General features: G+C 41.6%; 1 protein-coding gene across 2 annotated transcripts in view; it reads left to right on the plus strand.

The window, feature by feature from the left end:
• The window catches only part of cacna2d3a (calcium channel, voltage-dependent, alpha 2/delta subunit 3a), a 404,301-nt gene that overhangs the window by 327,572 nt on the left and 63,287 nt on the right, over positions 1-13,442 (plus strand). For both annotated transcript variants that reach the window (XM_071348965.1, XM_071348967.1), the window contains 4 exons: positions 520-595; positions 767-819; positions 1,613-1,668; positions 4,200-4,314. In XM_071348965.1, the coding sequence (XP_071205066.1) occupies positions 520-595; positions 767-819; positions 1,613-1,668; positions 4,200-4,314 (300 nt within the window). The remainder of the gene's footprint in view (positions 1-519; positions 596-766; positions 820-1,612; positions 1,669-4,199; positions 4,315-13,442) is intronic.

Here is a 13,442-nt window from a genome sequence, read left to right on the forward strand (position 1 = left end):
ACCTAGTAGCGTTACAATTCTTCACACAAATCGTTGCACCTGGCACCTACTACTGCACCATACCCCATACCCCTGTACCATACCCCATACCCCTGTACCATACCCCAAAGGCACTTAAATATTTTGTCTTGCCTATTCACCCTCTGAATGGCACACATAAACAATCCATCTTTGGGGCTGCAGCGTAGCATTGTGCTTAGAGCTTTGGACTACCAACCAAAAGGTTGCAAGATCAAATCCCTGAACTGACAAGGTAGAAATCTGTTGTCCTGACCCTGAACAAGGCAGTTAACCCACTGTTCCTAGGCTGTCATTGAAAATAAGAATTTGTTCTTAACTGACTTACCTAGCTAAATAAAGGTAATAAAATAATTCTCCCTCATTTATTTCTACCGTTATCTCTAAATAAATAAAAAATGTAGTCCTGTTACTTTGCTACATTTCGACTAGAAGATTTCCTCAAAATGAGGATTCTGTACTAATGTTTTGACCGCCCCACCTCTCTTCACCCCTCTCTAGGGTTACTCTGTATGATTACCAGGCGATCTGTAGGATCTTTGCAGAAAGTAGTGACGGTTCCCGTGCACTACTGGACGTGAGTACCCCATGTTTATAAATGTATCCTTCCAGCAAGCTCACACCCTGTCCAATCTTCAATCTGTTCATGTCCAATCTCCAGAAACACTGTTAATGTACAGGACGTAGTTAGTGACATTATTTCTCAGTTGTAAATGGTAACTGTTATGTTCCTCTCTTCTCTCTCCAGCCCTACTTTGCCATCTTTGCCACAGTGAAGTGGCTCCTTACAGAACTTGTCATGTAAGCTGTGTGTGTGTGTGTGTGTGTGTGTGTGTGTGTGTGTGTGTGTGTGTGTGTGTGTGTGTGTGTGTGTGTGTGTGTGTGTGTGTGTGTGTGTGTGTGTGTGTGTGTGTGTGTGTGTGTGTGTGTGTGTGTGTGTGTGTGTGTGTGTGCGCGCGCCTGGATGTTTGTGTGTGTGTGTGTGTGTGTGTGTGTGTGTGTGTGTGTGTGTGTGTGTGTGTGTGTGTGTGTGTGTGTGTGTGTGTGTGTGTGTGTGTGTGTGTGTGTGTGTGTGTGTGTGTGTGTGTGTGTGTGTGTGTGTGCGTGCGTGCGCGTGCGTGCGTGCGTGCGTGCGCGTGGATGTTTGTGTGTGTGTGCGTGCGTGTGTGTGTGTGCGTGCGTGCGTGCGCGTGGATGTTTGTGTGTGTGTACGCACATCCATTTGCGTGTATGTGCTCCTTCATTCATGGGCGTTCGCTCCTTCATTCATGGGCGTGCTCTAGGCCTGTGGTGACTTTAGTTCCGTTCATGAGCTGTAATGACATCCTTATGTCGCCACTTAGCTGGGGCAATCCCACAATGCAGTGGGGTCTCTGTGGTTGTGGAATCGCCCTGCTTCCTGGGTGGTCTGATGTCAGAGCCACAGAGTTCAGTCCCAGGGAGATTGGGTTGTTGAGGTCGTTGTGGATTATAGGTTCTGTATCAAAGGGTTTGACATTTAAAGTTGATACGTAGTAGAACTGTGTGTTTGTGATTCTCTGAGAATACGAGGATTGATGATGATTCTATGTATCTTTCTTCTCCTTCTCTTCAGTTTTATGCTGGAGTTTAATCTGTACAGCTGGTGGTACTCTGACCTCACAGCCAAAGGTAAGTGGGTAGTAGGGTCAGGTGTGTTTAGAGGCCAGCTGCTGGTTGGGCGAGCCCGTCACACTCAATTGTGATTGGATATTGAAGAAGTGACTCACATTTTGTTCTATGTTGAAAACCACAGCAGAGAAGTTAAGAGTGCAGGACATGAGCAAGACTATAACTTCTGACCGCAAAAAAAACCTTGCTCACACACAAAACACACATCTCAGTCATGACCTCTCCATGATCCTCTGTCTTTCCACTCGTTCACCTCTCTCTTTTTCAGTCTCTTTCTCTGAGTCAGTGTGACCACTGGAAAAACAGAATGAAAGACTAATGGTCACAAACTCCTTACAGGACATTTAACGGACAGCCAGGGCAGTTCATGCAGCTACCTCAACTGACCCCGCTGTGTGTGTGTGTGTGTGTGTGTGTGTGTGTGTGTGTGTGTGTGTGTGTGTGTGTGTGTGTGTGTGTGTGTGTGTGTGTGTGTGTGTGTGCGTGTGTGCGTGCGTGCGTGCGTGCGTGCGTGCGTGCGTGCGTGCGTGCGTGCGTGCGTGCGTGCGTGCGTGCGTGCGTGCGTGCGTGCGTGCATACATCTATTTGTGTGCGTATCCGTGCATGCGTGAGCTTTATGATCTGTGAGGATGTGTGTCATATTGGTGGCAGTAGGAAGCAATATCCTTTATGGAACCAGAGAGACAGGCTTCATCCACACACACAGACAGGCCACTGCCAAGGTAGGAACTATGTTACACTCAATACTTAATGGGCTGTGTAAGCCTGATTCCCTGTCTGGCAGTTAAGTCTCTCAAACTAGCGTCAAATGAAGGCATTAGATGTTGCTACCTAGTGCCAAAACAAGTAAGTGAAATATTAGCTGTCACACAAAGGTAGTCTAGAAGCCTCCCCAAGACCTGACAGAAGAAGAGGAGAGAATATGATCAACTGTTTTTAGAATGCAGGCCTACTGTTGGTCAATAGTGAACTAAGGAAATCACAGACAGAGGAGAGAGGAGAGAGGAGAGAGGAGAGAGGAGAGAGAGAGAGAGAGAGAGAGAGAGAGAGAGAGAGAGAGAGAGAGAGAGAGAGAGAGAGAGAGAGAGAGAGAGACAGAGTGTGTGTGTGAGAGAGAGAGAGAGAGAGAGAGAGAGACAGAGAGAGAGAGACAGAGTGTGTGTGAGAGAGAAAGAGAGAAAGAGAGAGAGAGAGAGAGAGAGAGAGAGACAGAGTGAGAGAGACAGAGTGAGAGAGAGACAAAAAGAGAGAGAGACAGAGAGACAGAGTGAGAAAGGGAGAGAGAGACAGAGAGTGAGAGAGAGAAAGAGCGACAGAAACAGACACAGGGAGACAGAGTGAGAGAGAGACAGAGAGGCAGAGTGAGAGAGAGACAGAGAGACAGAGTGAGAGAGAGAGAGAGAGAGAGAGAGACAGAGAGAGACAAAGGAAGAGAGAGACAGAGAGTGAGAGAGAGAGACAGAGAGAGAGAGAGAGAGACAGCGAGAGAGAGACAGAGCGAGAGAGAGAGAGAGAGAGACAGACAGAGAGAGAGATAGAGAGAGAGCGAGACAGAGAGAGGGAGAGAGAGAGAGAGAGAGAGAGAGAGAGAGAGAGAGAGAGAGAGAGAGAGAGAGAGAGAGAGAGAGAGAGAGAGAACGGAAGGGAGGGCTGCTGAAAATGCTGAAAATTATGTAGGAACATGGTTTCTTGGGGTTGGACACAATTTCACAGCTCGGTAACCCCAGCTCTTACAGCGGTACAATCCTATCACCTCACAAAAGAGACCCAACCATCACCAAAACCAACTGGCAACGGAATCCATGTGCTTCCATGCGCATCCTCAAATTGAACTAATCCCAAGCGTTCAGACGAACCCGACGCCATTAGGCCTCTGACACACAACAGCAATTAAAATCATCCCATAAACCCACTGTATGTTAATACACACTCCTTCCTAATCGGCCTGTGACTATGTTTCTTTGTAAAAATGTTTGTAAGCTCATCGTTTTCTTATTGTATAGTAATTTAGTATGTACGTTTACTGTAGACAAGGTCGTTTGCTGGTGCAATGAATTAATACAGTGTACCGTATATCCACTGCAGTACTACCACGAATCACTGAGTGGCAGCAGTGATACATGTAATGAATTTAAAACACCACTATCAGATAAACTGGATGTATTCATTGCATAGTGGTTTCACTATGTCTGTAAAGGAGTGTGTGATATTTACAGTAGTTTAGAAAATAATGTTTTATTCTAATCTCCAAATGTCTCTCTCTCTCTCTCTCTCTCTCTTTCTCTCTCTCTCTCTCTCTCTCTCTCTCTCTCTGTCTCTCTCTCTGTCTCTCTCTCTGTCTCTGTCTCTGTCTCTCTGTCTCTCTGTCTCTCTGTCTCTCTCTCTCTCTCTCTCTCTCTCTGTCTCTGTCTCTGTCTCTCTCTCTCTCTCTGTCTCTGTCTCTGTCTCTGTCTCTGTCTCTGTCTCTGTCTCTGTCTCTGTCTCTGTCTCTGTCTCTCTCTCTCTCTCTCTCTCTCTTTCTCTATCTCTAGCCCAGAGGGGTGATCGGACCATGTTGGTGCCATGTGATACAGAGTACCCAGCCTTCGTCTCAGAGAGAACCATTAAGGAGACCACTGGGAACATCGACTGTGAGGGATGCATCAAGTACGTCACAGTTTACACACACACAAACACACACACACACACACACACACACACACACACACACACACACACACACACACACACACACACACACACACACACACACACACACACACACACACACACACACACACACACACACACACACACACACACACACACACACACACACACACACACACACACACACACTGCCAATCAAATGCAGTCTATGGTCCTTTATTTCCACTAGTACTGCTGTAAACTGTTAAAATGCACAGTTCATTACATATAGCTAGAGCTGTGGACTGGACTTGGAGCTTCAAGACTCGGGACTTGACTTTGACTTGAGACTGAAGACTTGAAATTATGAGGCCAGGTTTTGTAATGTCACTCATTTTGTGGCACAGTCTACATGGATGAATCTACATGCAGCCAGAGACAGTGGAGGTGCAGGTCGGTGAGCTAGCGAAAGATTGCTGATTTGTTGTAGGCTACAGCTATAGGATCTGGTGCAGCGCAAACGTCAAATTGTAGGGGGAGAGGATTGCCATAATAAATAAATATGCTGCTCCAAAAATGTTTAGTGACCAAGAATATGAACTGTTACTTTGCAAGCTCACCAGCAATGGGGTAACAATTACTAGCATAGGTCTACTGGTATTTTTGTGTGTAACAATTGCTTAATATTGTTAATTGACTTATGAAGCTTGCATTTGGAATGTGTTGTTAAAATCAAATATTACTGTGGCGAAGACCCACCATAGCCGCCGCTCTTCATTTGCAATCTCCAAACTCCCGCTAGTGGAGAGTGATTTTTTTCTCTTGTTGAAATATTGGCTGTTGCGTTCACATTTAAATGCATAGGCCCTGTGTTGTAAATATACATTCTATCTAATTCTACAATAATTGCTAGCGTTTAATCGTTCCATTACCTTACTGTTTATTGCAACACGTAAACATTTCTGTTTCACGTTTGATAGGCCTACGATACTTTTTCATTTTATAGCCAATCATTACTTACTCTGCTCTGAGTGGGCGTGATGTTTATAGTACATGTGAACATTCGCAAAAGACTCATGAGGTAGAAGTTCTGTTTATTTAATTCAATGTATAGTTTCCTTTGTTCATGTTTATGTCGGAGTTGCGTGTGGTGTCCTGTGTCCCTGTCAGTTTTGTTGTTCGTATTAGGAGCACGAGCGTCTTAGTGAGCATAGAAATAATCTACTGGACGTGGCCTGCGCTCCACGTTTTCCACTCAGGGTGTTGAATAAGACATAACCATTGTTCCATGTACGCATGGTGGTGGAATATCATTAATAAACATTAAGTCTGATTAAGACGAATGCACAAATGTAACAATGGATATGGAAATGTCCTTTACATTGTAGAACCAGTTTATTGGTTGTAATTGCCAATTGGGTAATTGTACGGTGCATATTGTGCTTATCATGTAGACCTACCTGTTCCTGTTAGACAGATTACATTTGGTTTCTCAGATAGGAAAGGTTAAAGCCTGATACAGAGGCTATACCTTTAGGGCTATTGACCGTGTATATTTGTTAAATCTACTTGTATATTGTGTATGATGTGGCGCTTTCACCATTGGATCACCAAGAGCTGTAAATAAATCTACACTTGGACCTTGTGACTTGAATAATAGTGACTTGGTCCCCCCTCTGCATAGAGCTGATTAACACAGTTAGCCATGGAGGACTCATTGTTTTCCAGGCACACACTTATAGACAAACATAGACCGAAAAACACGCATGCCCACGTACATTGACACGTTTATACACACACTCTCTCAAACACAGTTTAAAATGTGACCACAACACAAGCTGAGGGAGAGGGGAGTAGAAAAAAAGAAAAAAAAGCTTCCTTTAGAAACGGGGAAATTAGTGTGGTCCCCATTAACAATTTGGGCTTCTCTGTCAGGCAATTGTGGGGTGTTCTCTGAATCACTCCGATGGGCCCTTCATTGCTCGCAGCTGGAGCTGCCAAGGAAACTAAGAAGTGTCTCTCTGTGTGTGTGTGTGTGTGTGTGTGTGTGTGTGTGTGTGTGTGTGTGTGTGTGTGTGTGTGTGTGTGTGTGTGTGTGTGTGTGTGTGTGTGTGTGTGTGTGTGTGTGTGTGTGTGTGTGTGTGTGTGTGTGTGTGTGTGTGTGTGTGTGTGTGTGTGTTCTCTTTGGCTCTCAGGGTCAGGAGGGTAACCACAGCCCTGGGTGCCAGGATTAAATGCGGGTTGGGGTGCAGTCAGACACACACACACACACACACACACACATGCTAACACACACACACACACATGCAGGATAATCGGTCACAAGGTATAGCCTTACTAATATTCAAACAGAAGAGAAGTCACCCAGGCAACGAACCCTAAAGCTAATCACACGCCACACAGATCCAAGTGAGCCTCTGTGAATGGCTGATCCCAGAGGGCCCAGTCATTTTAACATTTACAGGCAATGGGTGAGTTCTGTCAGGCCTATATTTGAATAAATACGAATAAATCAAAAGCGATGGATTGAACTCTGAACCCTAACTGAGAATCCGCGATTAATATAATCTTATTACATTTATCAGCGACAGGATCGGAAACACACCCGAACACAAACACACAACAAACACAAACACATACACACACACACACACACACATGTGCGCACACACACAGACACAAACACACGAACACACACATGAAACATCTGATGATGCTTTGAGAAGAGCACATTGTTGTCAGTAGATGAAGAGATGAAAGCAGTTTGAGTTGAGCAGAACTCTCAGTCTAACCCAACTAGTCGGTTTCCTATAAATCGTTTTTAAAGCACAATGAATTTGACAAAGTGAAATGGAGTTTTTATTTTGGTTATATGGAATTTTATAGCTCATATTAGTAATAGGGGATGTTGGTAATAAACATCTGGTTTATGTTAGTGGCTGACTGAGAGATGTTCTCTTATTTTCATTATGTTAGCGGCTGACTGAGAGATTTTCTCTTATTTTCATTGGGACACGCGTGTGTTTTAGCCTGTAGGAAATATATTCTCACAGCTCCACGGCTCTCCTCTACTGAACAACTCTTCAGTGTTTATTTAGTGAACTTTTAGTTTGTTACTTAAGAGCGGAATTGTGTGTGTGTGTGCAGTATATGTGTTGTCTGTGTGTGTGTGTGTGTGTGTGTGTGTGTGTGTGTGTGTGTGTGTGTGTGTGTGTGTGTGTGTGTGTGTGTGTGTGTATGTGTGTGCGTGCGTGCGTGTGTGCGTGCGTGCGTGTGTGTTGTGTATGTGTGTGTGTGCGTGTGTGCGTGCGCGTTGTGTGCGTGCGTGCGTGTTGTGTGCGTGCGTGCGTGTTGTGTGCGTGCGTGCGTGCGTGTTGTGTGCGTGCGTGCGTGCGTGCGTTTTGTGTGCGTGCGTGCGTGCGTGTGTGCGTGTTATGTGCGTGCATGCGTGCGTGCTGTGCGTGCGTGCGTGCCTGCGTGTGTGTGTGTGTGTGTTATATGAAGCAACTATCATACACCTGCGCTCAGGTTATGAAAGAGGAAACAAAGTGGCTGTAGTTGATGATTTAGGCTCCAGAAGTGAATCGTTTTATAGCAGCGATACCACGCATCTATTAGCCACAATACACAGGAGCATCTATTGTCCTCTTCAACTAACTCTGTCCTCTTTGAGATACGTGTCCTTACGAAGCACATTCTGGTATAGTCCATTTAAAACACAAGACTTGAAGATTATCTCTGGTGGCTGTTCCAACTGTAAGTCAACATTAATGTGTATGTCATTAAGTGCACTAAAGTATACATCGTCCATAGTAGACAGTGTTCGTATTTTATACAATTACAATTTTAGTTGTTATCCAGAGTGACTTACAATTAGTGCATTCATCTTAGGATAGCTAGATGAGACAATCACATTTCACAGTCGTAGCCAGTGGTGTAAAGTACTTAAGTAAAAATACTGTAAAGTACTACTTATGTAGTTTTTTGGGGTATCTATACTTTGTTTTACTATTTATATTTTTGCCAACTTTTATTTTACTTCACTACATTCCTAAAGGAAATAATGTACTTTTAACTATATACATTTTCCCAGACACTGAAAAGTACTCGTTACATTTTGAATGCTTAGAGGGACAGGAAAATAGTCAAATTCACGCACTTAACAGAACATCCCTGGTCATCCCTACTGGCTCTGATCTGGCAAACTCACTAAACACAAATGCTTCATTTGTAAATTATGTCTGACTGTTGGAATGTACCCCTGGCTTTCCGTAAATTTAAAAACAAGAAAATTGTGCCGTCTGGTTTGCTTAATATAAGGAATTTGCAATGATTTATACTTTTACTTTTACTTTTGATACTTCAGTATATTTTAGAAATTACATTTACTTTTGATACTTAAATATATTTGAAACCAAATACTTTTAGACTTTTACTCAAGTAAAATTTTACTGGGTGACTTTTACTTTTACTTGAGTCATTTTCTATCAAGGTATCTTTACTTTTACTCAAGTATGATAGTTGGGTACCTGTCCCACCACTGGTCGTAGCAAGTACATTTTCCCTCGATAAAGTGGTTATCAGTGCTAGTCACTGCTAATAGGGTTTACAGTATCAAGCGGGTGGTACATATAATTCATACATGACCAAGAGTGGTATTTGATAGGGAAGTCATGATATTCTTTATACTGCATGGTTAAGGGGTTAGAGCCATGAGAAAGGGCTTCTTATTGCTTCTATGACACTTTTCTCCTCTGACTCCAACGCTGTGTGTGAGTGTGTGTCTGAAACACACCGTTCTGTGTGTGAGTGTGTGTCAGAAGCACACCGTTCTGTGTGTGAGTGTGTGTCAGAAATACAACGTTCTGTGTGTGAGTGTGTGTCAGAAACACACCGTTCTGTGTGTGAGTGTGTGCAGAGGTGGAAAAAGTATTCAATTGTTGTACTTGAGTAAAAGTAAAGATAACTTAATATAAAATGTCTCAAGTAAAAGTGAAAGTCACCCAGTAAAATACTACTTGAGTAAAAGTCTAAAACTATCTGGTTTTAAATGTACTTAAGTACAGAGGTGTAAAAAGTACTCAATTGTCATACTTGAGTAAAAGTACAAAGTAAAAGTAAATGCTATACATCAAATTCCTTTTATTTAGCAAACCAGATGGCACAATTTCCTTTTTTATGACTGTTTTTGACAGCCAGGGGAACACTCCAACACTCAGACAAAGGAAGCATTTGTGTTTAGTGAATCTACCAGATCAGAAGCAGTAGGGATGATCAGGGATGTTCTCTGTTTAGTGAATCTACCAGATCAGAAGCAGTAGGGATGATCAGGGATGTTCTCTGTTTAGTGAATACACCAGATCAGAAGCAGTAGGGATGATCAGGGATGTTCTCTGTTTAGTGAATCCACCAGATCAGAAGCAGTAGGGATGATCAGGGATGTTCTCTGTTTAGTGAATACACCAGGGATGTTCTCTGTTTAGTGAATACACCAGATCAGAAGCAGTAGGGATGATCAGGGATGTTCTCTGTTTAGTGAATCCACCAGATCAGAAGCAGTAGGGATGATCAGGGATGTTCTCTGTTTAGTGAATACACCAGATCAGAAGCAGTATGGATGATCAGGGATGTTCTCTGTTTAGTGAATCCACCAGATCAGAAGCAGTAGGGATGATCAGGGATGTTCTCTTGATAAGTGTGTGAATTGAACCTTGTTCCTGTCCTGCTAAGCATTCAAATTGTAACTAGTACTTTTGGGTGTCAGGGAAAACGTATGGAGTAAAAAGCACACCACTTTCTTTAGGAATGTAGTGAAGTAAAAGTAGTCAAAAATATAAATAGTAAAGTCAAGTACAGATACCCCGAAAAACAACTTAAGTATTACTTATTTTTACTTTAGTATTTTACACCAGTGAGTGTGTGTACACACATACAGTGGGGTCTGAAGTGATTGAAACCCTTGAAAAAGATGAGCAAAATGACTGTATAAAATAAATCATTTAAATGCTGAGCTATATTGTATGCTCCAAAAAATGTGAGATTTTGTAACCTGTTAAACTCTGAGCGGTTGTTTTGGACCTGGTACCTGGTCCGCGGAGCTTAAGTTGTACCCACTCAGTCAATTTCAGTCAGAAAATAGAAAGGGACATATCATTCCAAAGCTACAGCACTTGTCTTTTTACTGCTGGCGATGTCATCTTTACAGGATGACTTAAAAGCCCCGATCGCTACGGTCATTTTATGGCATAAGGCTTGAAAATCCTTCCAGACATTTTCGCACAGATCAAACCAGACGCATCTGGTTTCAAGTGGCCAAGTCACGCCATGCGATCTTCTGCTGCGATCTAGTGGACGAACTGGAAATCATACAAGAGATCAGATTACATCAGTGAAAGGTTACGACTTCAGCTTTCTCCTCATATGTACATTCCTGTAAGACAAAACACGAAGACATGGCACTTTGCACAAGCCCTGCACTTTTTAAATGTCTGTGTTCCTATGGGAATTTATGCATGTTTTAGTGTGACTACAAATTTCAGTTAATTATTATAGTTTCTGCCTCGGGCCAATCAGTGTCATTTTGTAAATGCCAGATCTCTATGACAACATGCATCATTCACCCATGTTTCGTCAAAATGGTCCCAGTGCTGTCTGAGATATTGCGTGAGACTAATGAACGTACAAACATACATACGGATGGAGACCGATCACAGCCCCCTTACCCATTCCATTGCGGGGGACAATAATGACATTAAAATGATTTTAGAGCTTTTTAATGGAAGTTAAAAAACATTAAATTGCCAAAACAGTGAAAATATTCTATTGTCTCCTTAAGGTCCACTTTGGGTAGACATCAATAGAAAAATAGGAAATTACAATGAAATAATACAATATTTCAGTTGTGTATATGACTTAGTATTTATTTAATGAATTATTATTTTCATTCCTTAAAGTCACCATCTTATCTCTGATCAGGCAGAAGCAGCAAGCCAGCCAGACAATGTTTTCTCTGTGCTCCAAATACTGTACTGTGTTTAGTCATCCTATTTAGCTAGGCTAGCCTGCCTAAGTGTGCAGCAGAGCTGTCTGACGAAATCATTTTACTAGTTCTTCAAATTAGATAAGGCATACTTTCACGAACTGTCTCTATCCCTCTCTCTCCTTGTGTTGGTACATTCCTCTCCCCTCTCTCTCCTTGTGTTGGTACATTCCTCTCTCATGCGGTCTGTGTATCTAACATAAAGTAGCAGGTGTAAAAGTTTATCCATCTCTGTCTGAGCCAGAAAGAATAGGCGCAATGGATTATTGTAGTCATTGTAGCTAAACTAGTTTGAATATTTGTTGACTGAAAACTCCCTTCAGCCCAGTGTCCCACATAGTTGTTGACTTGATTTCTGTCATTAATTATTTGATTTCTGTCTAGAGAAACAGAGCGTTTGGCTCACCCAACAAATTGAACTAAATGGAATTCAAATGATTGAACTAACATTGGTCAACAACAAAACAACATATTAGTTCATTTCTCAGCGCTAGCATGTTTAGAGGCCACCATTACGTAAAAGTCTGATTTTTTTTTAATTATTTGTAATTTTTTTAGGATCATTGGTGACATATTTTATTTCAAATCTAGACTTTCAAATGTCTTATTCCCTAACATGGAGACAATTTGGGAACCAACCCTCCCCCAAAATAAAGAAAATATATATACAGTGCCTTCAGAAAGTGTTCATACTTATTATTCAACATTTTGTTACAGCCTGAATTCAAAATGGATGATTTTTTTTTCTCTCATCCATCCACACACAATACCCTATCATGACAAATTGAAAACATAGTTTTAGAAATGTTTGTACATTTATTTTTATCCTGAAAAACTCCCTAGTTCTTGCGGATAACATGATGCAGCCACCATGCTTGAAAATATGAAGAGTGGTGCTCAGTGATGTGTTGTATTGGATTTGCCCCAATCATAACACTTTGTATTAATTTGTGGTTCATTTCTTTGCCACATCTTTTCCAGCATTACTTTAGTGCCTTATTGCAAACAGGATGCATGTTTTGGAATAGTTTTATTTATTTTTGTTTTATTTATTTACAGACTTCCTTCTTTTCACTCTGTAATTTAGGTTAGTATTGTGGAGTAACTACAATGTTGTTGATCCATCCTCAGTTTTCTCCTATCACAGCCATTAAACTCTTTAACTGTTTTAAAGTCATCAATTGCCTCATGGTGAAATCCCTAAGCGGTTTCCTTCCTCTCCAGCAACTGAGTTACGAATGATACCTTTATCTTTGTAGTGACTGGGTGTATTGATACACCATCCAAAGTGTAATTATTAACGTCACCATTCTCAAAGGGATACTTACTGTCTGCTTTTTTATTTTTACCCATCTACCAATAGGTGCCCTTCTTTGCCAGGCATTGGAAAACCTCCCTGGTCTTTGTTGTTGAATCTGTGTTTGAAATTCACTGCTCGACTGAGGGACCTTACAGATAATTGAATGTGTGGTGAGGCAGTCATTCAAAAAGAGATGAGGTAGTCATTCAAAAATCATGTTAAACACTATGCACACAGAGTAAATCCATGCAACTTATTATGTGAATTAAGAAAATTTGAATACTTATTGTCTCAATACATTTCAGCTTTTCATTATTTTTTTTTTATTTTTTTCTAAAAACATAATTCCACTTGGACATTATGGGGTGTTGTGTAGGACAGTGACACAACATCTACATTTAATCCATTTTAAATTCAGGCTGGAACACAACATCTACATTTAATCCATTTTAAATTCAGGCTGAAACACAACATTTACATTTAATCCATTTTAAATTCAGGCTGGAACACAACATCTACATTTAATCCACTTTAAATTCAGACTGGAACACAACATCTACATTTAATCCATTTTAAATTCAGGCTGGAACACAACATCTACATTTAATACATTTTAAATTCAGGCTGGAACACAACATCTACATTTAATCCATTTTAAAGTCAGGCTGGAACACAACAAAATGTGTAAAAAGTCAAGGGGTGTGAATACCTTCTGAAGGCTGTGTATACAGTACAGGGTATTCGGGAAGTATTTATATAACTTCACTGGGCACCATAAAGGCCTGATTGGTGGTCCTGCAGAGATGG

The sequence above is a fragment of the Salvelinus alpinus genome, chromosome 17 (genome assembly GCF_045679555.1).
Source record: "Salvelinus alpinus chromosome 17, SLU_Salpinus.1, whole genome shotgun sequence".
NCBI lineage: Eukaryota > Metazoa > Chordata > Actinopteri > Salmoniformes > Salmonidae > Salvelinus > Salvelinus alpinus.